Source organism: Porites lutea, chromosome 4, assembly GCF_958299795.1.
Source record: "Porites lutea chromosome 4, jaPorLute2.1, whole genome shotgun sequence".
NCBI lineage: Eukaryota > Metazoa > Cnidaria > Anthozoa > Scleractinia > Poritidae > Porites > Porites lutea.
Window position 1 is genome coordinate 36,316,391 of NC_133204.1, and position 27,528 is coordinate 36,343,918.

At 37.7% G+C, this 27,528-nt stretch overlaps 1 protein-coding gene across 2 annotated transcripts; it reads left to right on the forward strand.

Moving 5' to 3' along the window:
- Positions 1-27,528, forward strand: LOC140935526 (neuromedin U receptor homolog nmur-2-like). 2 transcript variants are annotated; one of them, XM_073385084.1, is made up of 3 exons: positions 1-88; positions 23,770-24,028; positions 26,389-27,528. In XM_073385084.1, exons 2-3 carry the CDS (start codon positions 23,824-23,826, stop codon positions 27,171-27,173), a joined length of 990 nt encoding a protein of 329 aa, XP_073241185.1. In that variant the 5' UTR covers positions 1-88; positions 23,770-23,823; the 3' UTR covers positions 27,174-27,528. The 2 variants fall into 2 exon arrangements, with proteins under 2 accessions (XP_073241185.1, XP_073241184.1); XM_073385083.1 differs by lacking the exon at positions 1-88 and adding an exon at positions 11,411-11,506.

Genomic DNA, 27,528 nt, shown 5'->3' on the forward strand with positions numbered 1-27,528 from the left:
GATCCAGCAAAGTTTGGTTTCAATTATAATCCTACCCCAACACCAGCATGCTGCTTGTTCTTGGTCTTGAATCATCAATCGTCCTGAGGTATGGCCACTCAACAAAACTTTGGCTTTAGAAATTTTTTTTTGCATATTTAATGTATAGTCGAGTTTCATTTAAATATATAGCGCCTGTATTGCGGAAGAGAGGCCTCTGAAAAGCTTCGCAATAGATTTGAAGATAACAACGACTGCAGCTAGAAATTTTATCGTTTCAAAAAAACAAATATGGGCTGATCATTCATTCTATTACTCAATGTTGCATTCGTAATTTTAAATTATACTGTTGCAATCACTCACTGATGATCCATTGTTAATAACATAGGGGTTTAAGCCAACTCATAATTTAACCTTCAGGGGGATTGATGAAGAAATTTCATCCTAGCTACGACTGAGTTTCTTATCAAGATATTTTATGGTGCTACAATCTGTTGCGTATTTATCGAGTAAACAGGCCGCAAACTTTTCATAACCAGCTAATCCTGTCAAGAATTTATAATTTGTTTGCTGTAACATCAGTATCAAGGAACTGATTACTGAAACAGGACTGACAAATTTCAACTGTTCAGTATAAAGATTAGAAGATCATGAAGGAGAGTCTGAGTAAGTACGAGAAGAGTTTTTAAATAAATTGTGCGACGAATTGGCAGCATCATTGACCAACCCTAAACAGAGAGCTCCCCAGAGGTTTTTTGTTATCCGGGATTTGCCTTACTTGAAGGCTGGGATCCGGGATTTTAAAGCAAAATGAGGGAGAGATTCGGGATACCGAAAATAACCATTGGCTTTACGGGATTGAAAAAAAAAACAGTTGGGGACCCTCTAAACAACATTTTGCAAAAGATCTAGGCTGACAAAACACCAGCATTTAGCGACCCCACCACTGGTTTCGTCATTTCGCGGGGAAACCAGTGCAGTGTTCATTCTTCTCTCCCTCTATTACGTGTCCACATGCAGCAGAAAAGTTTTAGTTGAAAATACATCAAATTTGATTTAACTTCTCAGTGAGTATAGTTTACGTTAAATATCTCAATCTGATTTTAAAAGACTCCTGTCTGAGTCCTAGCAATAATGAACAAGTACGTGCTATAAGAGGCCTCACCTGAAATTTGAATACACCATACCAAAATCACCACATGAACGACGACAAGATCATCTAAGCTTATAACACTAGGGTATATAAGTTTAGCGTACTTCGTGTATGACGGGTAATTAAGGAACTGAACAGCAACCATTTAGTAGTTCATACTCCAAAAGAATACTACAAGTAATTCTGTTCAATTTTTCCTAGTTTGTTGTTTGTTCCAATGACGTCCTAAGGGGGATTTACTACGGCAGGGTTTTTTTGTCTTTCAATGTAGCTACTTTCAAACTCATTAATAATACTTAATGCCAAAAAACAAAGGAAATCACTGCAGAATGTTCGAGGTTTTAACTAGCATGAATTTTTACGACTGTTGCTCTGCATGTCGTCTTTCTTCAAAAAGTGATTTTTTGCCGGTTCAGCCTATTCCTCGAAATAGCGCGGGGGGGATCGGGGGTAACCATTAGCTTTAATGATGGCATTCGAAATCGGTTCTTTTTTTAAGCAAAGGTATAAAAAAGAGCTATAGTAACTGTACATAAAGCCTTCCTACAACGGCCACCTTGGGGAAGCAAAAAAGTTGCCCTTTGTAGGAGGGTTTAAACAAGAGTCAATGAATGGTTTTTATGTCCGCCGGGACGAAAAAAGTGGCCGTTGTAGACACACATGTCCAATATACACAAACGGATACGATTCGTCAAACCGATGGTCGATCGGTACCAATGGTACAATTGGTACCAATAGAAAATGATGTCATTCCAATGGTTCTATTGGTAAATGTGCATCTCATTAAGGGGACTTAGATTATTTTCCCATGTGACCTGGCTGGGTACAGGCCAATTCCGATGGTCCATTGGTACCAACGGTTCGATTGGTACCAATAGAAAATGATGTCATTCCAATGGTTCTGTTGGTTAATATGCATCTCGTTTAAGGGGACTTAGATTATTTTCCCATGTGACCTGGCTGGGTACAGGCCAATTCCGATGGTCCATAGGTACCAATGGCACGATTGGTACCAATAGAAAATGATGTCATTCCAATGGTTCTATTGGTGAATGTGCACCTCATTAAGGGGACTTAGATTATTTTCCCATAGGACCTGGCTGGGTACAGGCCAATTCCGATGGTCCATTGGTACCAACGGTTCGATTGGTACCAATAGAAAATGATGTCATTCCAATGGTTCTGTTGGTTAATAGGCATCTCGTTTAAGGGGACTTAGATTATTTTCCCGTGTGACCTGGCTGGGTACAGGACAATTCCAATGGTCCATTGGTACCAATGGTACGATAGAAAAGCACATCTATGCAAAACAAGTTCCCTTTTACACCAAGTAAAAACGCGCAAATAGTTATTATGAATAGTCCTCGTTCTATAAGCTAACCACGTAAAACAATTCCGCTCTCACGCAAGGTAGAAACGCGCTAATAGTTATTATGAATATTCCTTGTTCTATAAGCTAACCACGCAAAACAATTTCGCTCTCACGCAAGGTAGAAACGCGCTAATAGTAATTATGAAGATTCCTCGTTCTGTAAGCTAACCACGCAAAATAATTTTGCTCTCACACAAAGTAGAAACGCGCTAATAGTTATTATGAATATTCCTCGTTCTATAAGCTAACCATGCAAAACAATTTCGTTCTCACACAAAGTAGGAACGCGCTAATAGTTATTATGAAGATTCCTCGTTCTGTAAGCTAACCACGCAAAACAATTTTGCTCTCACACAAAGTAGAAACGCGCTAATAGTTATTATGAATATTCCTCGTTCTATAAGCTAACCATGCAAAACAATTTCGTTCTCACACAAAGTAGGAACGCGCTAATAGTTATTATGAAGATTCCTCGTTCTGTACGCTAACCACGCAAAACAATTTTGCTCTCACACAAAGTAGAAACGCGCTAATAGTTATTATGAATATTCCTCGTTCTATAAGCTAACCACGCAAAATAATTTCGCTCTCACACAAAGTAGAAACCCGCTAATAGTTATTATGAATATTCCTCGTTCTATAAGCCATCTATGCATAACAATTTTGCTCTCACACAAGGTAGAAACGCGCTAATAGTTATTATGAATATTCCTCGTTCTGTAAGTAGCCACGCAAAACAATTTTGCTCTCACTCAAAGTAGAAACGCGCTAATAGTTATTATGAGAATTCCTCATTCTATTAGCCATCTATGCAAAAAAATTTCACTCTCACACAAGGTAGAAACGCGCTAATAGTTATTATGAATATTCCTCGTTCGATAAGCTAACCACGCAAAACAATTTCGCTCTCACACAAAGCAGAAACTCGCTAATAGTTATTATGCAAGCGCTAGGTTGGAAAACGAAGACCGAAGCAGTCTGCACTTTAAAAACATGAGACAGTCCCTTCTCAAGTCACTAATGCCAACACAGCAGGAATCAAGCACGATAACGAATAGAATGCAGTTCAGAACTATTTAAGTAGAACTGCGAGGTGTTGCAAATGCATTTCGGCCGCCCTCAAGTGACGATTTCCTGTTTTGGACGTGATCAAAGTGTATTACATTGGCTGCTGTTTTCACTACGCCAAATTACTAGCTGAACATTCTTTCTACTCTATTGGTGTTAGTGGTGATAAGAAGGGTCTCCATTGATACCAACCATTGGAATGACATCATTTTCTATTGGCACCAATCGAATTATTGGTACCAATGGACAATCGAAATTGGCCTGTACCCAGCCAGGTAACATGGGAAAATAATCTAAGTCCCCTTAATGAGATGCACATTTACCAATAGAACCATTGGAATGACATCATTTTCTATTGGTACCAATCGTACCATTGGCACCAATGGACCATCGGTTTGACGAATCGTATCCGTTTGTGTATATTGGACATGGGCATTTGGGCATACGGAGCCCACTGCAACGATTCTAGTGCTTTTAGTGCTTCACCACCATTAAATAATAACTTCCCAGTGCGCATTATACCAAAAACAATATTCGTCGAACAGCTATATATCTTCTTTCAGTTCTTTGACATTAATTTCATGTATATCGTTTTTTATGAGTCCTCCTATTAGTAGAACGATTTTTTTCAGTCCTCCGGCTAGTCTTTTGTGTTATTCAATTTACCTTTACTTAGATTGAGGAAAATTAACAGCAGATCCCTTACATGGTGAAGAAAAACATATTAGAATAAAATATAAAAATGTTTTAGTAATACATGAATATTCTGTGATCGAAATATTGGTTTGAAACACAATCTTAGTTTGGATTTAACGTTAGGATTCATGGAATTGCATGCCCTGTGGCCCTTCAGACTCCCCGATTAGTTTAACATTTTGAATTTTGCAAATGCTCCGTTCTCACGATGATAAGAATTTGTCTTATTTTCAATAAAAGCCTAATTGCAAGTCACATAATTAATCAAAATTAAAAAGCAGCCGGATGCCAGTATTGTCACAACTCGACACAACCGCACCAAAGATTCTTTCGTTTCTCGTTCAAAACTTTGACTCGGCATTCTTCACCTAACAAGCGGATATGAAAGCTTAAGAAATTAGATGTTAACCCTCTGCACGTAGCAGCTACAAGATTAGACCTACCAATGCTAAGGTAAGCCAGCTTTACTTGAAATCTTTTGAAACTAAATATTTTGTGGCGTTCGGTGAGAAAAAAAGCGTTTTCAATGTATGTACACTCAACTACAGCAAACTGAAACAAAAGGGAAATCTGATGAACAGAAAATCTAAGAACATTCTTCATAATTCAGTTCAAATTAAAGCAGAGAAAAAAACAGTTTTCTCACTGAGCGAAGCTTTTGAGCCGTTAGGCCATCCCCCCCCCCCCCCCTTTTTTTTTTTTTCGTTTCGCGTCCAATGCATTTCCTGATATTAGGTCGGTCGGTGGGATTGAAAAAAAAAAACCTAAAAAAAATTTCAAAGAAGTCTCGGAATAGGAGGCCCTGGTACGCCAGAATGACGTTAAAACTGTTTACTTATACATATTTGGATTAACAAAATGCAAAATATACTGTAAAAAATGTTCCTGTTTTTCTCTATGCCGTCGGCTATATATGCTCATTTTTCAGATTAAAAGAATTATTTCAAATGAAAAATGGTTTAAATACGTCGTTACTTTTTTTTTTTTCGAAAATGCCAAAAATTTAGGTCGGTCGGACGACGCGAAACGGAGAAAAAAAAAGGGGATGGCCTTAATTGCTGTGAATGAACATTTGTTTCATCTTCTCATAAAATGTTGGTTTAAATATTTGTTGGAAGCGAAAGCTACTTAAGCCATACAAAGTACTAATTGAAGTCATTCATACAATAAATCATGATTGGATGTCAATGTATTTCAGGTAATGACATTATGATAATCTTAGGGATGGACCTTTAGAAAACTTATGGGGGGCGGACGAAGTACAAAAAGATATTCGTGCAAGGGAAAATTAAATGAAAAAAATTCTTGCACGCCAATTTATCCTAAAAAATATTCATACTATGGCCTAAAAAGAATTCATTCAAGGAATTTGATAACGAAAAAAAATTCCTGCCGCTCGAAAATTCCCCTTCACCTCCAACCCCACTTAGGCATAATAGCATCATACCAGGACGTCTACCTGGATGAACCAGAAAGGATATAGAACAACTGCCTAATTTTTTTTTTTTCGGTTACGGGTGACGGGTGGAAATGCTAAACGTGTTATATATCCTAGAAGCGCTCAGGCATAATGAACATCATGCCAGGACTTCTACCTGGATGAAACAGAAAGGATATAGAACAACTGCCTATTTTTTCCTACGCGTCAAAATTCTAAACGTGTTATTCTTAGAAGCGCTCAGGCTTAATGATGTGCCAGGATTTCTGTGACTGGTTTTAGCTGATTTTGCGGTGAGCAAGAAGGGATAATTTACCCGACTTGTAAACAGATATTTTCTTCAGCCGATTGTGTCACTGGTCATGCAGGAGAATGTCTGCGTTGTTTTGTTTCTACTGAAGTTTAATCAAAGAAAGCTTAAGCGAAAATAGGGAGATTGCAATTTATACTCTTACGAACTATAATTAGGGCTGACCTGGAAGACACGTTGAATTGTGCCGCCATCCTTCAAAATATAATCTGGCTGCGTTTAGGGAGACAATTTCCTCGTCCATCCAGATTTACTTGGTATGTTTTGTTTGCTAGAATCTTCAGATAAAGAATTGGGTATACAAATTCGAATGGCTTGACGATACTAAGTTTTTAAGTCTACTTATCGATCACAACACGTTTTGGAAGAATTGAGAAGCGCGCCAAACGAGGTTGTGGCAGCGTTCTAGAGCGAACACGGCGCGACCTGCTGGATTGATAAAATTACCATTACATGAGCTATCATGCGAGTGATTTCTCCTTTCGTCGCATAGTGAATAGTTTGTGAGCACATCCTCGACTCTCGAAACATTTGTCTTGCGCCGCTATAGAAGTTCCATTTCCCGCAAATCGTAGGTAGATTTCCCGCTTCACATAATGTTTGATAATTTATGCAAAAGCTGACCTCGTGAACGTCAGAAGTGCATTTATCGACTCAAAAATAAACAGACTTCCTCCATAGGGGTTTGAACACGATTTGAATTCAGTACTTTACGAGCGCTGCGGTAGTTGACCGCAAAAGTGTTACGGTGATGGATACTGATCTGGATGATTACGTCACTTCATAGTGTTAGGGTAAATTGTTGCTCAGTGAGTCTGCTTCATTGTATGCGCTTCTCTTCGCAAGCATTAATATTTATTCAGTTTATTCTATTTATTTCGGTGTTGGGCATTTTAACTTTATTCAGGGATATATGTTATATGTTACCTTTGCTGGTCAGTTAAGTCAGTTTGCTAAACAATTTTTGCACCGACCTCTTTGGTGTTGGGATCAATCCAAAATAGAAGTTGGACGCACGGTAATTGCAGGAAACATCATAAGTGTAGTTTCACTCTTTCACAACTAAAGGTTTAACTGAGGTTAAGAAAAACCTCTTCAAGCTTATGTAAGAAACACGGAAACAAGATCAAAAGATAGAAATAAGTAGATGTATTCAGCTGTGGAACTGAGGAGCTTTAAGACCGACTGAACACAGAAAACAGTTCAGAGACGTTTTTAGGAGAGAAGAAATTACTCAAGTAATTAGACAAGAACTGCAGTCGCAACATTTCTCTTGTCAACGTAAAGAAGCAAATAAAATTTGCTATTATTGTGGCAAAAGCCGCCACATCATAGTTACGTTTTTGTCGGAAGCGCCAATATGATTTGCGTGGCGCGCAACAATACGCCTATAGGCAATATTTAAACTAAATTTGATCTCCCTGGATCGGGACAAAGGAGAGATCGAGAAAACCAATAAATCTTTTGCAGTATTAAGGATAACGCCGCTAGTGTCAATGAATTAAATTTTACTTCACCTAAGGCTGTCGCTAGTGACTCTCCTAAGCAGGTGTGTACACAACCAAAAATTACGAAAACCCAAGCTGAATGGACTGCGCGTGGGTCTGTTGTCCCCCCGAAGAGACCCATGAAAAACTCCAGTGAGAATGAAAAAACTAAGATTACACTGAAATTTTGTCCGTTGAAACCAGCACAAGATCATTAAAAATGTAATAGCCAGGAAAGGCAAAATAAACTGGAGAAAAAAAGCAATCATCAGTCAGTGAAAGTTCCTTCGGAGAACAGGATTTTTTCGCTAAATTCAGTTGCAAATTCGTGCAAACGCAAGGCAGTTCAGACAAAAATAAATGCTATGAGTATCACTGAGAATAACCATTTCAGTTACGTTCATAGCAGTATTCTCCGCGTTCGTGAAGAAATTGGTAGTCTTGAGAATAAATGAAACATGTTCTAACGTACGACAACACGACGCTAATATTTTGAAACTTGATGTACAATTGGAAACGCCAAAGAGCGCTATTGTTGAAAACTATTCAAATGTTGTGCCCAAGAAAATTAAAATTTGTTCCACGATAAGGAAACCCTCACGACACAAACGGACTAGTGAAATCGAAACTGGAAATTTTAGTTGTTGGATAACTGAGAAAGAAAAGTCTGTAGTAATGCTGAAGAACTGGAACAAAAGTTTCAAACAGTAGAGCCACAAGAGAGCGAAATTATCTTCGAAACAAATCATTTTGTTTTTGAGGAACCCAAAATTTCATGTTACCAAATAGAATCATATATAGAGTGTAACAAAGAGAAACAGCCTGCATTGCACATCGACATCTTAAACGGTTTACAAAACGGCTTCAATGCAATAGTCTCACTTGTGTCCCTGCCACTGAAAATCGTCTCGACCTTGTTCAGAGAGGCGTTAACAAGGAAATGCCACCCTACTCTTACAAAACTCCTAGAAAACAGAAACCTACTGATAAAATTTCTTTTATAATTCGTGGTTTGGGTTGAGACAATTATTACATTACGTGCTAATGACAGATAAATGTGCGATGTAAAATTGTAACCTTGTGTTGAACTTCAAGCTGAGATAGGACACCAAGCGGAAAATAGATAAACAAACAGAACTTAACATTAGAATTAAGAAAAGATTAAATCAGGTAAAAGGTTAAGCTATATTAGTATAATTTATTCAGATAGTTGTTAAGCTGAGGTAATTGTAAAATTGGCCGGTGTTCCTTAAGCATTAACTCACTTAATTTCAAGACTTCAAGTGGACAGGAGAGAATAATCATGACTGAACCATTCCATTAAAACAAAATTACAGCGACATACATCGCCATGGTCACAATATGAGCCTATGTTTTGTACCAAGGTGTGAAGAAGATATTTGTGAAACGATCTTCTATTCGAGAAACACTGGTGTTACCTGAAAACCGTCACAGGAAAATTTTTTGACCAAGGAACCAAGAAATGACGAAAGGAAACTCCTTCATTGTTATGGTCAGCAACTCTGGTTTAACTGCTGCCTCCCTGTACTTTAATGAACCGCTAGAGTTTGAGAATACGAGGACAAGATATCTCACCCATGTTGAATTGGCTAAAAACACTGGACCTCCTGATTCAAGTTACTAGGAATTGCTACAATTAAGCAATACAAAACGTTTTCCGTGTTTGCATAGCTTGATATAAACACGAGAGGGGTTGGGAGAATTCAAGACAGTTATGCAAACCCGAGACGAAGTCGAGGGTTTGCATAACTGTCGAGGAAAAAAAAATAAAATTACTTTTCTGAGAAAAAAACGCAAAACTTAACTCTTTGTTATGGCGATGATTAAAAGAGAAATTCTTACCAGTCGCAAAGTCCTGTACACCAACTAGTGTTACACGCGTAATCAGTTCTTGTTTTGCAAAAAGATGCTTCGGATTTTTCTCGCTTAAAATGTCAGCTTAAGCGAAAAAAAGTTGACACAGCTTGATTGTAAAGATTTTACAAGTTTCAGCCGACGAAGGTATGGGTAAATTAAGTAAACTTGTCGAGTTTTCATCACTTAAACTTTTTTTCAAATTCGTGCTTGCGTGATTAGCACGCGAAAAGCAAAACATCTCACTTCACAATCATGTTTGCATACTCTCATTCAAACACTCCTCTCAGCCAATCAGAGCGCGCGTACTATCTCAGTTATTTTATAATAACGTGTGCGAATGATCTTTGGAAATCTCCCTGGCACAATCTGCGGGAAACATGTCTGGTTCTAACAAGTTTCTTCTCTCAATGAGGGAAACTTTTTAAACTATTATCATTACTGTTTTCGTTAGTTTTAGCGCTTACACTGCCTAAGTTCATTCTTGTATTTCTGTCGCCGGGAGGCGACGCTTAAAAGGGGGGAATAATATGTTAGGGTACATTGTTGCTCAGTGAGTCTGCTGCATTGTATGCGCTTCTCTTCGTAATCATTAATATTTATTCAGTTTATTCTATTTATCTCGGTGTTGGGCATTTCAACTTTATTCAGGGATATATGTTATATAAATAAATTTGTTTTTAGGTCGGTTCGGAAATCAGAAGTTCCACCATATCTCAAATATCTTCTGTTAAGGGACAAAGGATGGCATTTACAAGCTGTCAGAGAAGCTGGACACACTTTAGTTTTTACTAGCAAACCTTTGCTGGTCAGTTAAGTCCTTTGCTAAAGGATTTTTGCACCGACCTCTTTGGTGTTGGGATCAATCAGAAATAGAAGTTGAACGCACGGTAATTTCAGGAAACATCATATTAAGTGTAGTTTCAGTCTTTCACAACTAAAGGTTTAACTGAGGTTAAGAAACACCTCTTCAACCTTATGTAAGAAACACGGAAACAAGATCAAAAGATAGAAATAAGTAGATGTATTCAGCTGTGGAATGGGAAAACAATTGTTTCCTGTTAACGAAGTTCGTTTACTTAAACCTGGAGTTGGTTCTCACTTTCGCTTCCAAACTTGAATCATAATCAGATTTTCTTATCTCATTAAAATCTAACGTAAGGCCACGCGTCCTAACACCTTTCGAGTTCTTTGTTCTCTGTTGAACCAGTTTTAGCCAAATTTCACTTTCCTTTCTGACCTCAAACTAGAATTTCTTTCGACACAATCTTAGGAAAATTTAGTTTCTTCCAAACTATCGTTTTGGTTCCCTGTAAAGGAATTTGGGTATAGAGATATTTCTAGTTTTGCAAATTTCTTCCACGCGTAGCCGGAGTCAACTCAATTTCAGTTCGTTTTGTTTTCTATACTCTGACACTTACTAGATCCTACTAACACCTTTCCTTGCATATGAATACCATGTAAAATTGTCAAAAATCAATGAACTTCATTGTTCAATAAAAATAGAACCTCTTGCGAGTAGCTTCACAGTTACGCCTTGAGATCTGAGATAGCTAAGAAGAGTTTGCAACTTCAACGGAAAGATTAAAACCATCGTCAACTGCCAAACTCTGGTTGTGTCACCTCTCTTCACGTATAATCCTAAAGTCTGTAGAAGTCCCCCTCTACAATAGCAGCCAGACGGTACGAATTTTTCAACTTCCGGAACGCTGAGGCTTGTGATGTTTGTTCCTGCTTTTTTTAACGTCTCTATTGATCACCTATTTGATAACCTTTAGTCTGGAAAAAGGCTTGAATTTTGGATACAAAAACCTGTACGAACCCTGTCATCCACTTTCGTTGATCATTCTTTGGTCTAGGTTAATACTTTCTTCCACCAGTGTTTACACGTAAAACTGACTGATGCATGAAAAGTGCGTGATAATTCATGATAATTGTGACAATTAATATATGGAAAAATGACAGCCCTATTACGTCATTTCTGTACATTAGGGAAGCTTTTGTGGTCCTCACGGCCTCCTCATTCAAGGTTATCAGCTCAAATACTAAACAGCTTATGACGCTTATCACTGTGACTTTTACTCGACGTATCACAACAAAGAAATATCCACCAGTTAAAAAGTCTGTGGTAAGTAAATCAGTTAATAAGTTTCCCTTGAAACGCTTGGCAAATATATTTCTCAATCACTGCCCAGGCACACAATGATTTCTGAATAACATGTTTGTGATTGGTTAAAAATTGTCGCTCTCCGAAAGCTGTTTACAAAAACTCCGGTCTACAAAAAAATCAGAACTAGTACTTTACCTTTGAGTAATGTCTGGCCACTAGTTCATCACGACAAGACGTTCAAATTAAAAAGCAACTAAGAGTGAGTATAATACGAAACATATCGCATGAGTGCTTTATAACGCCTCGTTCATTTTGTACTAAGGGTAGATTTAAGGTCTCTTAGTCTTGTCCTCGGTGAGATACATGCACTTTTTATTTGAGTGTCAATGTATTTAGCACGAAAGTACTAATTGGGGACACTTGTTTTACGTCTCCAACTGGAGACGGGACCGCCATTTTACGTGGTCATCCGAGCAACGCGAAGGTCTAGCCTGTTGCAGTGCAAAGGGAGTACCATCATTTCTCGGTTATTTTAAGACCCTGAGTATTGGTCCGGCCCCAGGAATCGAACCCGCGACCTCCCGCTCTGCAGTCAACACGCTCTACCGACTGAGCTAACACTGCCGCGTACTATGATATGCGGTGCAGATCATATTGTGAACAAGAAACTTAAAGATACCTTTTACTAAAGGAGGGATTACTAGCCATTTTTGTTAGACTTTATACTCAATGCAGATTTTGGCATATCACTTATTAATAAAACTCAAGTAGAAGATATCAGTAATCTCTATGATTTTTTTTATTCTTTCGACCTAAAGAAATCATTTTTAACAATTTGGAAATGACACGACGTTAAAATATAAATCAATTGCCTTGAGTTATTTCGTAAGCAAAACACTTCAGTTTTTTTAAAGATGAATTTAGTGCCCTGTCATTATTTCGTTTAAGTTCCTCATTACCTGTCCAGTTAAGTTAATTTATACCGTCTCATGGAGACAGAATATTTCACAATTGTTAAAGATACCGTCGATCGGATTTCCTTCTTCGATTTAGTTTCTCCGTCATATCTCAAAGAATACTTGGCAAAAGGCTCTAAATTTTAGGATAGATTTTATAAAAAGCAATCAGTTTTTAATCTAAAGCGCTGTATTTACTTTGATGTCGAAGCTGATACCATGATACGCCGGGAAGAAATCTCTACTAAGTTAAACTAATCACCAAATCGATCTGTTCAATTCGTAGCCGGTTTCTGGCACGCTTAAGCCTTTGACAACTCTTTTAGTTCGCTTGAATGTTATGTTGCCTCACTGGCAAGATATTGAAGCTGCGTGGCTTTCCAAGCTATCGCACAAAGCGGCGAAACCGTGTCCAATATCCGCACAAAAGTAGATCAGCAAAGATCTCGATTCTAGACGGAATGGAATGAAAGCATATGGCCTTACTGTATGTGCGATGAACTAGAGCTTCCTAAACTGTGAAAAAAGTAGCCTGTCCTCTTAAAGCGATTTTAATCTTTAGATCCGGCTGCGGCATAATAATCATTCATAAAATCAGAATTTGCACAATCATGCCTTTGAGCAGTTTCGATAACCAAAAAAACAACTTTAATTATAGAGTTCTTAAACATTGAAAAAAAGAAAAATTTTAAAAGACAATTTTTGAAAACAACTTTCCGTTATCTGTTGCCACTATCACAAAAAAGTGGAGAATGTCTTCTATTTTATTTATTTGTTTGATTAATTGTTGTTTATGACATGTGCTAAACTGGTAATTTGTTCAAGATAGCCGGTAAAAATAACTGCTAAATTACCTCTGGCGCGAGGCTAATTGATGAAAGTGACGACAATGCTGATGGCGGTGGTGATGTTAATGATGGCTGAAAAGGGAGCTTTAATATTGTGCATTGTCTGCTTTGTGTTGTAGCGACCACGAACAACTATGAATTGATAATCAGACTGAAGGTGAACCAAAAGGAAATTTTGTAAAAAGATTGAAATCTATAGTTATTCTCTTTCGTACTCTTTTAAAAGAATAGGTCCTTAGTTATTCGATTTATACATGCGATAACAAGTTGGTATTAAGAAAGGAAAAGAAGCAGTAAAACAAATGAACAGGGACACGTCCTGATACTCAAAGACCATCTGATTATCCGCAGTTTATAAACTTCCAAACATTTTATTAGAATTTAATTGAACACACAGTTGGAAGAAAAAAACAAACTTATTTTGTCGTGGAAAATCAACAAAGGCCATTTTCAGGGTCACATTAGGGTTTGCGCTGTCGGACAATTTTCCATGCGGAATTTTCAGTAGTATGATCCACAGCTCTACAATTGCGATATTGCGAGATGCGGTATTACACGTGTGAGGTCGTCCGGCGGAAAAAAGATAAAAAGAAATAATGACAGCCAGTTACTAACGTTTAAAAATAATCCGCTTTAATCTTGCCTAGAGAGAATGATCTTGCCTAGAGTTTTTTATTCGTCAATATTTTACTGAAAACCTGTTTCTGAGTATTCTTTTACTCATCTTAAAATATTATTTTATAATATTTGGTGAAAAAAAATTATGAATCGCGTATCTTGTAAAATGCATGAAAATGAAATAAAAGAGTTAAATGATTGAACCTACATGACTAAGGCCTAACGTACCAAAATATAAAATATCGTCAAGTCCACAGCAACAAACCGTTGAGTGGTGCTGGATCTCCCAGTTGTTGACCTGGATCAGTACAACAACCTGTAGAAAATATAAAACGGCAAACGGATGCTTACGGCAAGTCGATGAAGAAGTAAACAAAAGAATAAAAGAAAAAATATATATTTAAACAAATTTGTCCAATATTTCCGTTTGAAACGGTCACCGAAAACACATCTTTTCAAAAACGCTCTCCAGAGTAGAGATTTTTGAAAACGCCGGCTTTTCGGGTTTTCGTTTACGTTTGGACCGACGAAAACGGAGGGTTTTCGAATACGATGATGTCGTACATCAAAAAACTTCATTTAACTACGTCATTATATCATAGCATTACGCATGCTCAACAAGGAATGCTATCGTATTTCCATCGTTTTAGCAATTTGGTGTGGACAGGTGAAAATGATTCGAATACGCCACGTGTGGATACGTTTATTTTATTTTATTTTTTTGGAAAACGGAGAAAAAAATCTCCGTTTTCAAATATATCCGGATACATGTAGCCGGCGCCTAAGTTGGCACTTAAGAGCTTAAACAGATCTATATTTAAAAGGTGAACTTTCTAGAAAATCACTGGTATACTTCATTTACAAAAGCATTTTCTTTAATTTCTACGAAGATTTGAAGAATGTTTTATTAAGGAGTTACTCATTGCCCTCCTTTGATATTTTCCGCTAACATCAAACTGTAGAAGAAAATCAAGCGAACATTGAACAGTAATTTTGTAGGCACGTTTATTTCAGTTGCTAACTTTTCAAACTGAACCGCCGCCTAGATTTTAGCTTCATTGTCTTAGCCTGGATTACTCCACCTTTCTAATTACCGTATTAATACAAAAATATGGCCAAAGGAAATGAACATGATACAAACACCTGCTCGGCTAACATCAAGACCTACATTCCCTATCGCTTGTTTTAGGTGAGACAACGTGTGAGATATATCAGAATGAAGAATACGTGTTAGAAGATTAAAAATAGCTTAGTACGGAAACTCGAAGTAAAGAGTGTCCTGTCCTTCAAGCTGTTTAAATGAAATAAAAAATCTTCGTCCATCTCCTATAACCTTCCCCGACTGAACTGGCTGTTTGCAGCACAACTTGATTCAGGCTGTTCCGAATTTCAGTTTAAAATGATAAAAGACAGTTCTTAAGTAACGTAAACCCGTCGTGAAAGCTATTAGGCATCGTGGTCCGTGTATACTTCATCATCATCATTACCTTATGCTACGCGGAAAACTCCAAACTATTCCCTCATCATGGTGAAAGTTTGCATCATATTGACTCGATGCTGCAAAAAAGGATTAACGTTTTACATGTGCTTCTAATATGAATCAGAGGCGGATTCGGGTCTTCATTTGTAGTGAACGCTAGCTTACCCATCCAAAGCCTAAGAAAAATGGGCCCAGCCTCGAAAATTAATTTCTCGGCCCTGTAGGATCAGTTTGGCTAAAAATAAGGAGGGTTCCCGGATCCCTCGGGATCCTCCTCTAGATCGTTCTATTTACACTTTATTCAATTATTCAAAAAGACTCCACAGTCTTGCAAAGGGACGACAGAGCATGCCAAGTTTATTTTTTTTCATTGCATCATTCGATTTAAAGTTTGTGTGATGAAATATTCGTGTGATTAATTCAGGTAGAAATTTATAAAGTAATAAATCTTACACAACAGGAGTTCAAAATAAACGACTGAATAGAGCAGAATTACTGATAAAGCTAGCCTTCAAGCAAGGTCATTTTATTTTTGTAAGCAGAGGAAGGTTAAATATCAGACTCAATGTTAGGTTCTTTACAAGCCTACACTTTGAAGGAGGTTTTTCAGTAAGTAAATGTCAAATGCTTCCAAGAGGAACCTTTCTGAAAATTTTCAGTTTTGACCTAGTACTAGAATGGAATTAGCCAGTTAACTTTTTTTGTTTTATTTCGTTTGTTTGCTAGCAACTCCCATTGTTACATTTGCGCATTTTCGAAACAAATGGACGCTATCAAACGTTTCTTTTTTCTTATATTTTTAATATAGTTTTTCAATTGTACTTTTTTTCTTTTTTAACGCTGCTGAAACGAAATCTTATTCTCAAGGACGACACTCAGTAAATTAAACTACGCAGTAAAGAAAAAGAGTAATCGAGTCTGCGGAATTAAAATATTATTAAACTATAAATATTACGGAAAGGAAATATTGTCTTTTATAAAAATATGTATATGTATGAGATAAGCAATTGGTAAAGATCGGTACGGGTGATATTACTGATATTAAAGATAAAACATCACAAATATTGTTATTATCGTATACATCATTACCTTAAGTCACCGTTAAAGACACCGAGATTTTATAGATATTCTCGTTGAATGAAACTAAGTTAGTGCCGACAAAGGGGCAGCAATTTTTTGGACGCAGGCCATCATTTACATTCAGCTTTATTCATTTTTTTTTTTCGCCATTAGAAACCCATTTTCTAAAGATTTACAGAGAAAACCGCAAATGGCCCGGAAATGATGTGCTAGTTAATCGTTTATCTGGAAACATTAGCGTAGAAGGCGACTTGTCAGTCTAAAAGTACAAGATTCCAAATTAAAAATTGTGTCGGTGAAAATGAGGTTTAATGTACAGTGCTAGATTGCCCCCGCACAAAGAGTAATATCTATTTTTTTAATATTAGATTCAAAGTATTTTTAATCATAATGAAGAGATTGTAATTTTACCTTTTTAACGGCTTGTAGCTTTCTGATGAAAAAGTGGAATCTGTCATGTTGTGGTGCAGCTGGTTTTTATATTTACACTGTTTCCATGAACCTTCTACACTTCGAGATACTTACCTTTGTAAAAATTTCATTTTTTTGTGCTTACGTCATATGGCTTTGAGGCAATACATTTAAAAGTAAATATTCTGTTATTGCTGGCTAATGGTTAATGATATGACTTACTTTCGTAGTATGATTTCGTTTATCTTTTAACTGGTCAGTTTTCGTCGGCGTCATAAAAATTGAACAAGTATTCATTCACATCTGTCAGTTTCCTTGATGCAATTAACCTTAAATATCAAGATAGCGCGCAAAAGCAGGCCTGTACTTCAAGTTCTTTGTTATGGGAATACACTGACTAGAACGTCTGGTGAGCAAAGCGAACAAAACTGAATATTAGATCATTTGCACCATCATTTGAAGTTCCTGTTTATTTAAGGAGCTCTTTTCCAATGGTTGTATAAGAGGTAAGTTCTAAGTAAAAATAAAGTTTAGTTCCTTACACAAATCCATGGCGAAAACGTAAAAAATAGAGAGCATGTAAGCATCGTCTACTAGGTTTTTTTTCTTAGGCACCTGTTTATTTTTTAAAGAGTGTTTTTTTAAATTGTATTTTGGTGTTATGTGCTGCTGAATCGTTCTTCCTTTCTCTCCTGGGGAATTCGACCATTATGTTTGTGATTTTCATGCAAAAAGAATTACAGTAACTGATTACCCTCAGGGTAGTGTAAACAGTATTTTAAAATACAAATGGAAAGCAGTATCCAGGCGTTCACAATTTCTGAACTTAAATTTGGCACAATATAAAAGGGAGCTGTACGGGCTGGTTCTGTAGTCCCCTTCCAAGTTTTTGTACTACATAATTAATAGAATTAATAATGATTTACAGGTGAAATGATAATAAACAGTTATTGGATGAGGTTTTTGACATCTCCGGAAAAATCAAGGTCAAGGCAAGAGTTATCAGCCGAGTCGAACGCCGAGGTTGATAACACGACTTACCGACGGCCTTGATTATTTAGGATATCACAAAAAAGGAATCTAATAATTGTTTTATTATACGTTGTTTTGAGGAAAACAAAGACACAAAAACAAACATAGGTTATTTGCCGCTGAGTCGCTGGAAAAAGATAATCTAAAAACAGTACGATTTGAAAGCTTGAACTTTAGCCAAAGGGATATCTGTTACAAACAACAAAATCATTGTGGGAAAAGCTGATCGTAATTAACAGAAGAAAGGAAAAAGCGACGAAACCAAAAGAAGAAGTAAACTTTTTAAGAGGGTGTGAATGAGGTTAACCGACTAGCGACAAAGGGCGAAAAATATTACTGACTACCGACAAAACGAGTAAAAAATTACCGACTACCGACAAGAAAAATATTAACCGACTACCGACATGGGCTGACATTATCAATATTTGTTTCAGATTAAAAGAGCATTTTGCATTTTTTTCCAGCCGTTAGGAAGTAACCTCTTTAAATTTATGACTCATCAGATGGTCTAACAGAAAGAACTTCCTCTTTTGTTGATAAGGCTACGTTACTACAACCAATATCATAATCACAGAAGCCACAGTCCTTAAAGATGCTACCGACTTTATATATTTTATTGAAAAGACAAAGGTGAAAAAACTGAACATTTCTTGTTTCGGTCCGAGAAATGTTTAGATTAATCCTGAAAGAAAATTATTTCCAGTTTAATGGAAAGCACTATCAGTAAGAAACCACAGTACCGCGATGAGCACATACAGCAGTTTCCTTTCCAACATTTTCATGGCCGCATATATTGAAACACAAAGTTTAAATAAAACCGTCTTTAAACCAACTGTTTGAAAATGCTACATAGATGGTATTTTTTCCCTGTGGGACATAAGTAATTAAACCAGACATGGTAGATTTCTTCAAATTCACGGAAAAAGTAAACTTACTTCACCCTACTGCTCTACTGGCTATGAAATTTACGCCCGAAATATCTGCCACTGAGACAATCTTTTTAGACTCCGTTGTATACCAAGGCACAACATTCAACGAAAAATGAGAAAAAGCTATCATTGACGTAAAGACGAATTTAAACGGAAACCTCCCAGTATATACATTTTCACCTCTTACCACCCACCGAATGTTAAAATGGATTTGATCAACAAGAAGCCTTGAGTATCCTACGAACAAACTCCTCTGAGGAAGTATTTCAGATTTCAAAAAGCGGTTGATGGACAGAGGCTGGCCACACAATTTTGAAATAAAAATTGCTATTAGAAGTAAAACTCACGGGAGAAAAGCAGCGCTCCTGAAACAAAAACGACAAGGAAGAAAAAGAAATATTGCCTTTCGTGACACAATACAAGCCCTTAGTGTCTATTATAAAAGAAACTTTAATGTAAAAGTGTAATCTCATACAAAACCAACCACTACCTTGCCAACTTAACCCTCAGACGTACACGCAAAATCATACCCCCCACCATGGTACGAGAGGATGGTAGATGGAACCCCTCCCCAGAGTTTTTGATATGTTGCAGTATTTCGAAGCGATTTTGCCTTCACTGAAAAGGCTTTGATCTTCTTAACAAGATAAGGTATATTTTATGAATGGTGGCACTGCTGGAGGCCTGTTACGTCACCAACAATGGTTGCCATCTTTGCCGCCATCTTGGACATTACAAAGAATTAGAAACCAGGTTAACACAAAGAGAAATGGTAATTGCTGGACATGAATAATAACGCATAAATAAGCACTTTGCATGATTTTAGCTACAAGGTTTTTCTTTTATTGTTGAAAAAAGTTGAAAAAAACATATATTTTCACTCAAAATGGCTTGACAACCTGCTACTTATTACGTCATACCTCGTAACCATGGGAAATGATCATCACTGAACTTTTCTCAAAATGCGTGCGAGGGATAAACGAACATCTACTGAAAACGCCAGGTGCTGATGTTTTATCCTCTTGGAAAAATCCCAGAAAACCTAAAGGGGGGTGGCATCCACCCCCCCCCCCCTCCCACTCCGTGTATGTCCGAGGGTTAAAGTGTTATTTCTTTGAGGAAGGAAAATTATGGCAAAGGATAGATGTGCAGCCCGTCACCCCTTGCAGTTTTTCACCAAGCTGATAATTTGAGTACGCAAAAGGCTGGAGTCCATTAATTAATTAATTACTATTTACTGTGCCGTGTAATCGACAGGGAAACCGAAGTTCGCATTTACAGTAAAAGGTTTGGTGATCTTATCAGTACGCCTGATATTCATTTGGCAAACAATGGTGAAATAAACGACCACAGGAGCTGATCAGCTCCTGACGATCATGTTGCATAAACAACCAAGAGTTAAGTTTAAGGTGGCTGAACACAGTTTTGGCAGTTTGTGAGTTTATGTCATTTGCCAAATCATGGAAAGAGAAAGGTTGCAGCTCACAAGCTGAAACTTGGCAAGTGAAAAATATACTGATGAAAAGATTTTGATCGACAGGTAAAATGTGACGTTTTCGTAGTTTCCATGGCAACATGAACAATTGAATACAACCGTAAAATTTTACTTTTGCTCAGTTTAAATAAAATTTGTTCATTAGATTTCCCTATAAAATTGCACACAGCTTACTATAATTAATCATAACCATTTGAAACTTATTTGACCAAATTTTAACAGACGGGTTTTTAGATAATCAATAATATGATTGTACTGTAATTATTAAATGTGTCACAAAATTCGTCTGTTCAACTTCCATTTTAAAGTTCTTGTTATTGAAAGTACGATAAAAGTAAAAATTCTGCCTAATACCACAAAATTTTAAATGCGTAGATTTTGAGAAATTGTCGTCTGTGTACCATTACTTTTTTCGCCGCCATGTTTGTTTGTTTAATTTAGAACACGCGCCATCACGCGAGTTACCGCAGACCGCCCGCAAAACTGTGTTCGGCCACCTTAAGTGCAATCAAATGATGCACTCTTACAAGTTTTACTCTTTCCCTAGGGATCAACGTCTTGAAACTTGGTGAAATATATAAAAAATATTAATAATTAACAAGCGTTTTTACTTATTAACTGAGATTTTCGGACAACCGACAAAAATCAAGAAGTTTAACCGACTACCGACAAAGATCAAAAATTTTAACCGACTACTGACAAAGTAACTGATTTTTAACCGACAACCGACAAATAGACCCCCCCATTCAGACCCTCTTTTAAGTTTGAAAAGGGTAAAGTTTGTTAAAATGACAATATTTCATTCCCTTTAATTATTTTACTTCTTAGTGTTTTATTTAACTCTTGTGTATATCTGTAAAATGGAGTTTAAACTGCTCAGTATATCGTCTGTATAAGACTCTGGTGTTCGAGTTATCGTCGAGTGACATGACATGTGCGTACGTTTTTTTAATGTGTCTGAATATTTTGATAAATAATGTAAGCTAAATGAAAGCTCAAGAATAAAAAAAACTTATACTATTTTAGACATCTTCGTTTAAACCGATTTAACCGCCTTTCAGTGCAAGGAATTAACCAGAACTTCTGCCCCGTCGGTTTACTAGTCTTGCTTGCGTAAGCAGCGAGACTCATAATCTGCGCACTGTAGCGCACTTGTGCACTCTAGTCTTCAATTAGGTATCTGTTTTTTAGAAGAATTAGCTACTTCTTCATCATTTGGCGATAAGACCTTCTCTCTTTTAATGTTGACACCAACTACCTTGTACGTGCCGTAACAGCTTGTCACGCGCTCTGGTCACGCGCAAGGCTTTTGCGCTTCAGGTCTTAATTAGGGTAGGGAAAATCAGGAAAATCACAGATTTTGGTCTGAAATAGGGTAAGGGTTTCAGGAAGCGTGCCGCACACCCCTCCCAATATTTCTGGAAGTACCCCCCTCCCCGGAATTTTTGGTCGTAATTTAGGACACAAAAGGCAGGTCATTGTGCCAGGCGTTCCTTGCGGAGACCGTAGAAACTGGGACTAAGAATCGTTGCGTGATCGAAGCCACCCATGTTTTGCGAAGAAAGCTTAGGAAAGGTTAAATTCAGGGCTTTTCCGTAACGTGTCGGTCCACGAATTCTATCGCTTGAAAGCGTTGATTACTTTGGAGCAAGTGAACAATACTGAGTGTTCGAAAAAAAAATAAGAATCTTAATTAGCAAAATTGCGATGGTCGGGTGTTGAAAACTTTTACTGTATGCAAATGAGTCTTGTGATAAGCATGCGATTTATTTTCGGCGATGATTGAAATGACGTGCCATGTAAATCACGTTTTCGATACCTGTTAATGATGTAATTTCTCTGGAATCGGGGCCCTTGAATTTTCGTGTATTTATACACGCTTATAGCTTGCTACCGGAGAGGTATTTTTGGTCGTCGCTAACACGCGTACTAAATCAATTCAGAAACAAATAAAAAGTATCGACGTCGATAAAGTAGGAGGTAAAAAACCTTTAGCGAGTAAATCATGTTTCTTGTAGAATTAATCGCTTCTTCATTTTTTGATCTAATCTCCAAGCAGGCGAGACTTGTAGGCCGCTCTAAGCGCGTTCTTGTTTTTTTTTTTAAATACACAAGAATTTGCATTCGCTCCGTTGGAAAAGATGTCAACTAAAAAGAAGGTTTCAGCTTAACCTGCAGGCTTCGACAAGTTTGAAATTTTCAAAACTGTCATGAAATACTTCCTTAAGCATAAAAAGGCTAAAATCTCCTTTAAAGTGGTTCGGTAGTTTGATAATTTCATATTACAGTTTATTGATGTTAGAATAGGTAATCACATGATTTCAAGTGCAATTTGGAATAAATAAGCACGAGTACATTTTCCAAAGACCAACAAAAGTGCACGAGCCAGCGAGTGCACTTTGTGGTCTTTGAAAATTTTACCATAAAGGAGGTAATTTGTTTGTTTGTTTTTGCCGGCCCGGTTCATGTAATCAGGCCCTTAGTTTAACAGCCAGATTTTACCCCCTGCCCCTTGACCTCACCCATTTTTCAAAGCCCCCCGAACCCACACACCCAAATTTCAGCCCCCCTCAAAACATCTTCATACCCTCATCTTCATACTACCAATGTTTAATGAGTGTCTTTACATATGATATAGAAGAGGCTAAACTTTACGTCCAAATGTTTAGACCATTAGCGCAGTGTGCATTATCATTAAAGTGTCGATTCATATGAAAAAGACTGAGCGGTCGCTGAGTGGTCGCTTAAGAAAGCTTAAAAACAAAAGAAAAGTCCAGTTGGGTAATCCCAAAAGTGGTTGCGTTCGCTTACGAGAGCTTTTCATTACAAAGTTTAAGTCACAGTTCAAACGGGGTTTCACAACGGCGGTCGTAACCAGAGCTGGTAGATTACGAGAGTGGAGCTTAGACCATAAAACTGTACACGTAAAAGACATCACATAAGCCTAGTATAACGATGCCCAAATATACGCTCCCACAGCGTCTTGTTAGATATATTTTGAAAACGTTTGCTCTTGAAAAAAGTACAAGTTAACTGGTGAGGTAATTCACTACGCAATTTTAATACAAGTTCTTAGTTAACAATTAACGCTAAATTTTGCTACTTTTTGAAGAATGGTAACCATCCTGTTTAATACTATACATTGACAAATCCGTTTCTACAGAATTTACATCGAGATATCACAGTTAGGACGCAATGTGTTTAAGATGGCGCTTAAAATGAATGAATGAAGAGTCGTGGATGAGACGACAACAGACATACCCTCTTACAATACATATTTAACATGTGAACAGTAAGCTCGGACGTCAGCATACAAAGGCGCCACTGGCAGCCGCTCTCAGTCCATTTATGAGCTTACTGTACCCACCCAACCCATTCCTTATAGCAAATCCGATTCCTCACAAAAATTAAGTGTTGTACTTACGTTTGCAGTCTGTTCTTCATGAAAAGCGAGTATAACATCATATTTGAGAGCAGAAAAAGACTATGACTCCAGCTCCGACCGAGACAGATTCAGAATTGTTTGCTGGCCAATCACAGGATGCTCTTGAAGTTGCCTTCAGTATAATAGCGAGCTGTGCTTTTGTGTTCAACCTTGCCTTCTGCGTAGTGCTCTTGAAGAAACGTGCCATGCTCAAAAAGCCACATAATTCTCTTCTGTTTAACTTGGCCGTGACCGATCTACTTACAGGTACAGTATGCATACTTTGATTTAACTGCACTTTCGTCATACACTAGGATGGTAGATTAGTAGTATACAGTGTCGGATCCAGGGTAGGGCCCACTCCTTACTTTTCGACCAAAATGAGGCCCGAAGGGCCGAAAAAAATTTTTTACTGATCAAAGGCTCTGAAGCACTTACATTCCCTAAACTAACAATGAATCGACAAACTTGACATCAGCATTCAGTAATATCGGCCAGGGATGCTATTATTATGCTATAAGTACTGATCAATCAGTGACGGCAGTAGGACAAATCAAGGGGAAAGTAAATGCAACTTACTGGCCATTGGTTACGACAAAGTTGCGCAGGATAGTGCGCAAAAATCAGTCCCTCGAAGCAATCCATAGTGCAGTTCGACCCATAAACTATCTCTAAGATAAAATCAAGGTTGAATCCGAACGTTTGGACCAAAATTCGGCAAAGTTTTGCGGTAATGAGGAAAGTTACTCTAAGTCTATATTGCAAATTCAGGCGCGTGAGGGGGGTTCGATGGGTTTGAACGAACCCTCTTTGCAGGGAAATGACTGATGGAGGACAAAAAACACAAGCTGTTCATTTTCAGCTTTTAGCAAATAGTGGAGGAATGGAAAACAAACTTTCAGTGTTTTAGCTCAGTTTAAATTACCCTTCAAGAAAAGGCTAACAGTATCGGGAGAGTCTTATGGGCACAAATACAAATTGATAGGAGTCTGAGTACAAATGAAATTCAAAAAGCCTTATACTTATTGTTGACCTTGCAGAACATGTCGAGTTTTGTACTTAGCCGGTATGTATCGGCATGTATGAATGTTCCAAGTCAAACGGAAATATTGTTGTTATGACTAAAAGTACCTGTTATTTTAGAATTGATCGATTTTGAAATATTCACGTGGAGACTAATGAAAATAGCATTTCCAGGTTTCTAGATTTCAACATTTTCTGGGGGAGCAATTTGCCCCAAGAAACCCCCAGAGGCTCGCGCCTTTGGCGCTCGCAGTATTGCCCGCTGTTAAGAAATACCGTAAAATTCCGAAAGTAAACCCCTCCATGTATAAGCCCCTCCAAATATAAGCCCTCCCAAACCAGTAACGCAAAAAAAAACCCTCCGTTAAATCGCCCCTCCAAATATAAGCCCCCCAGGGACTTGTACTTAGAAAATTGGCCTCAAATACTAAGTAAAACAAAGCAAAAACGGAAAATTTACTTCCAACTACAAGGTTAGCCCAATCGATTTTGAAACGCAAATTTCCCTTTGTAAATAAGCCCCTCCGAATATAAGCCCCTCAAAAAGGGCCTTTGAAAAATATAAGCCCTAGGGATTATTTTCAGAATTTTACGGTATTCTTATCAGTACGAACACCGCTTCCCAAACCCCAGCTACGCGCTTGACATTCATTTCTACTTATTACTTGAAATAATCATCTTTGTTCAGGCCCCAGTTGTTCAAAAGGTAGATAACACTTGACTACCCACTGGATAAATCCCTATCCAATGGATAGCGCAATTGGTTTTCTCTTTTCGTATCCGCTGGATAGTAATTTTTAGTATATACTAAAACAGTGGATAGTGTTTTTCGCGCGCTCTGATTGGCTACTCAAACAGTGAATATCCTGCACTATTCACTGATTCACCTCCAGTTCCTCCGAGCGAGCGCTGCCAAACTCGCGTAGGTTGCGAGCAAAATGCTTTCCCGGTTTGCTGCCGTAACAAACTAAGAAATTTCACAACTAATCAAGCAAGCTATTTCCGAAATACATGAAGAAGGTGACGAAGTTCGATTTGGAAGTTTTAATAGGTAAAGCTTTGTCTTTCTGACTTGAATAGTTATCGATAAAACCGGTGAAAAAGTTTTTTGTTTACAAATGCAAATTAAGCTTAAATCTTGCGTTACTTTATTTAGTTGACTTGCTCATGAATAAGCTTAAAACTAAATTTAATAATCTTTTTTACAGAATTATTTTAAATACAAACAGAATTCATAACTCCTTTTGAAGAAACTTCCCCGCAAGAGCTAAACAAACGCCTTCAAAAGTTTTATTTGTCGCTAAGAAAAAGCGACGACCGCGGCCGTTTGGTCATCGCGCGCCAAAATTGTAATCGTTGGCAACAGTAAATGAGTTAAAAATCATCATTTTGTGCTCAATTATCTCACTGTTTTAGTATATACTAAAACAATTATTCACCTCAGTGTCGGTGGCTAGTATTGGATATTTACCTCGCCGCTTCGCGGCCTCGGTAAATATGCAATACTAGCCACCTCCACTTAGGTGAATAATTGTTATATATCCGATGAATAGCACTATCCATCGTTTGAACAACCAGGCCTGAATCAATTTCTTTCTTGACAGGAGCCTTTGTGATTTTAACACCCGGTTACATCTCAGATGAACCCTTGTTTCCAATAGCTGACGGGTTTGGTGGTGAGCTGTTTTGCGCGCTACTGGGTAATAGGTACCTCCTCTTTACTGTGGCCAAAGTATCCATTTTGCTGGTCACATGTCTTGCCGTGGAACGCTGGTACTGTGTGATGAGACCAATAAAGTACAAAATACAATTTGGAAGAAGAAGACTCATAATTTACATAGTGGTTTCTTGGATCGCCAGCTGTGCTTTGCAAAGTCACAAATTTCTTGAGCTAAAACTCAGTGGCAATAAATGCGTTCCTGTTGATATTCCGTATGGTAGAGAAGGTGCACAAGCATTCCTTGCAGTCTACAGTTTCAGTACTTTTGTAATCCCTTGTTTCGTCACGTGGCTTACCTTTGCACATATAAGGTTTCGTGCACCTTTTAAGCTGAATATTAAATCATCACAGAGTGAGCGCCGGGAAAAACAGCAAAAGATCATACTGCGCATGTGCGCTTTGACAGCTGTTGTGTTCACATTGTGTTGGCTTCCCGCCCAATTGAGTTACACTTTAACTCCGTTTGATATTACTAGCGTTAGCAGTCCGTTCCACAAAGCGTGCAATGTTATTGCGTTCGTTAACTCGTGTATAAATCCTTTTATATACTGGTATTATCATAGGGAATACAGAAAAGAATTCATCCGGCTTTTTTGTTTCTGCAAACTCTCCAAGAAAGTTGTTATCAGTAAACAACAAGACGTGAGCCTCTCAACTAGCAAGTCTTGAATTTTAGTCAAGAACTGGAACTAGCTTGAAGTCGAGGCTGCTGCATTCATTAGTTCATAACTTTATTTTACTTCGAATTGTAGTGTAGCACATGGTGCTGGTATCTCAGAACCACATAAATAAGAACCGATAAAAAATTAGTTATTTAAGCAATAGACCACACTTTCTATGGGTTTACCGGCTTGATAACCCACGCGAGATGTTGGGAGAATACGAGAAAAGCTTGATACTTCACGAGCCGAAGGCGAGTGATTTACATCAGCTTTTCTTGTGTTTTCCCAACATCCCAAGTGTGAGTTTACTGGCACAATAAACCACAAGTTTTTAACCAATCAGAACGCGCGTACTATCGTAG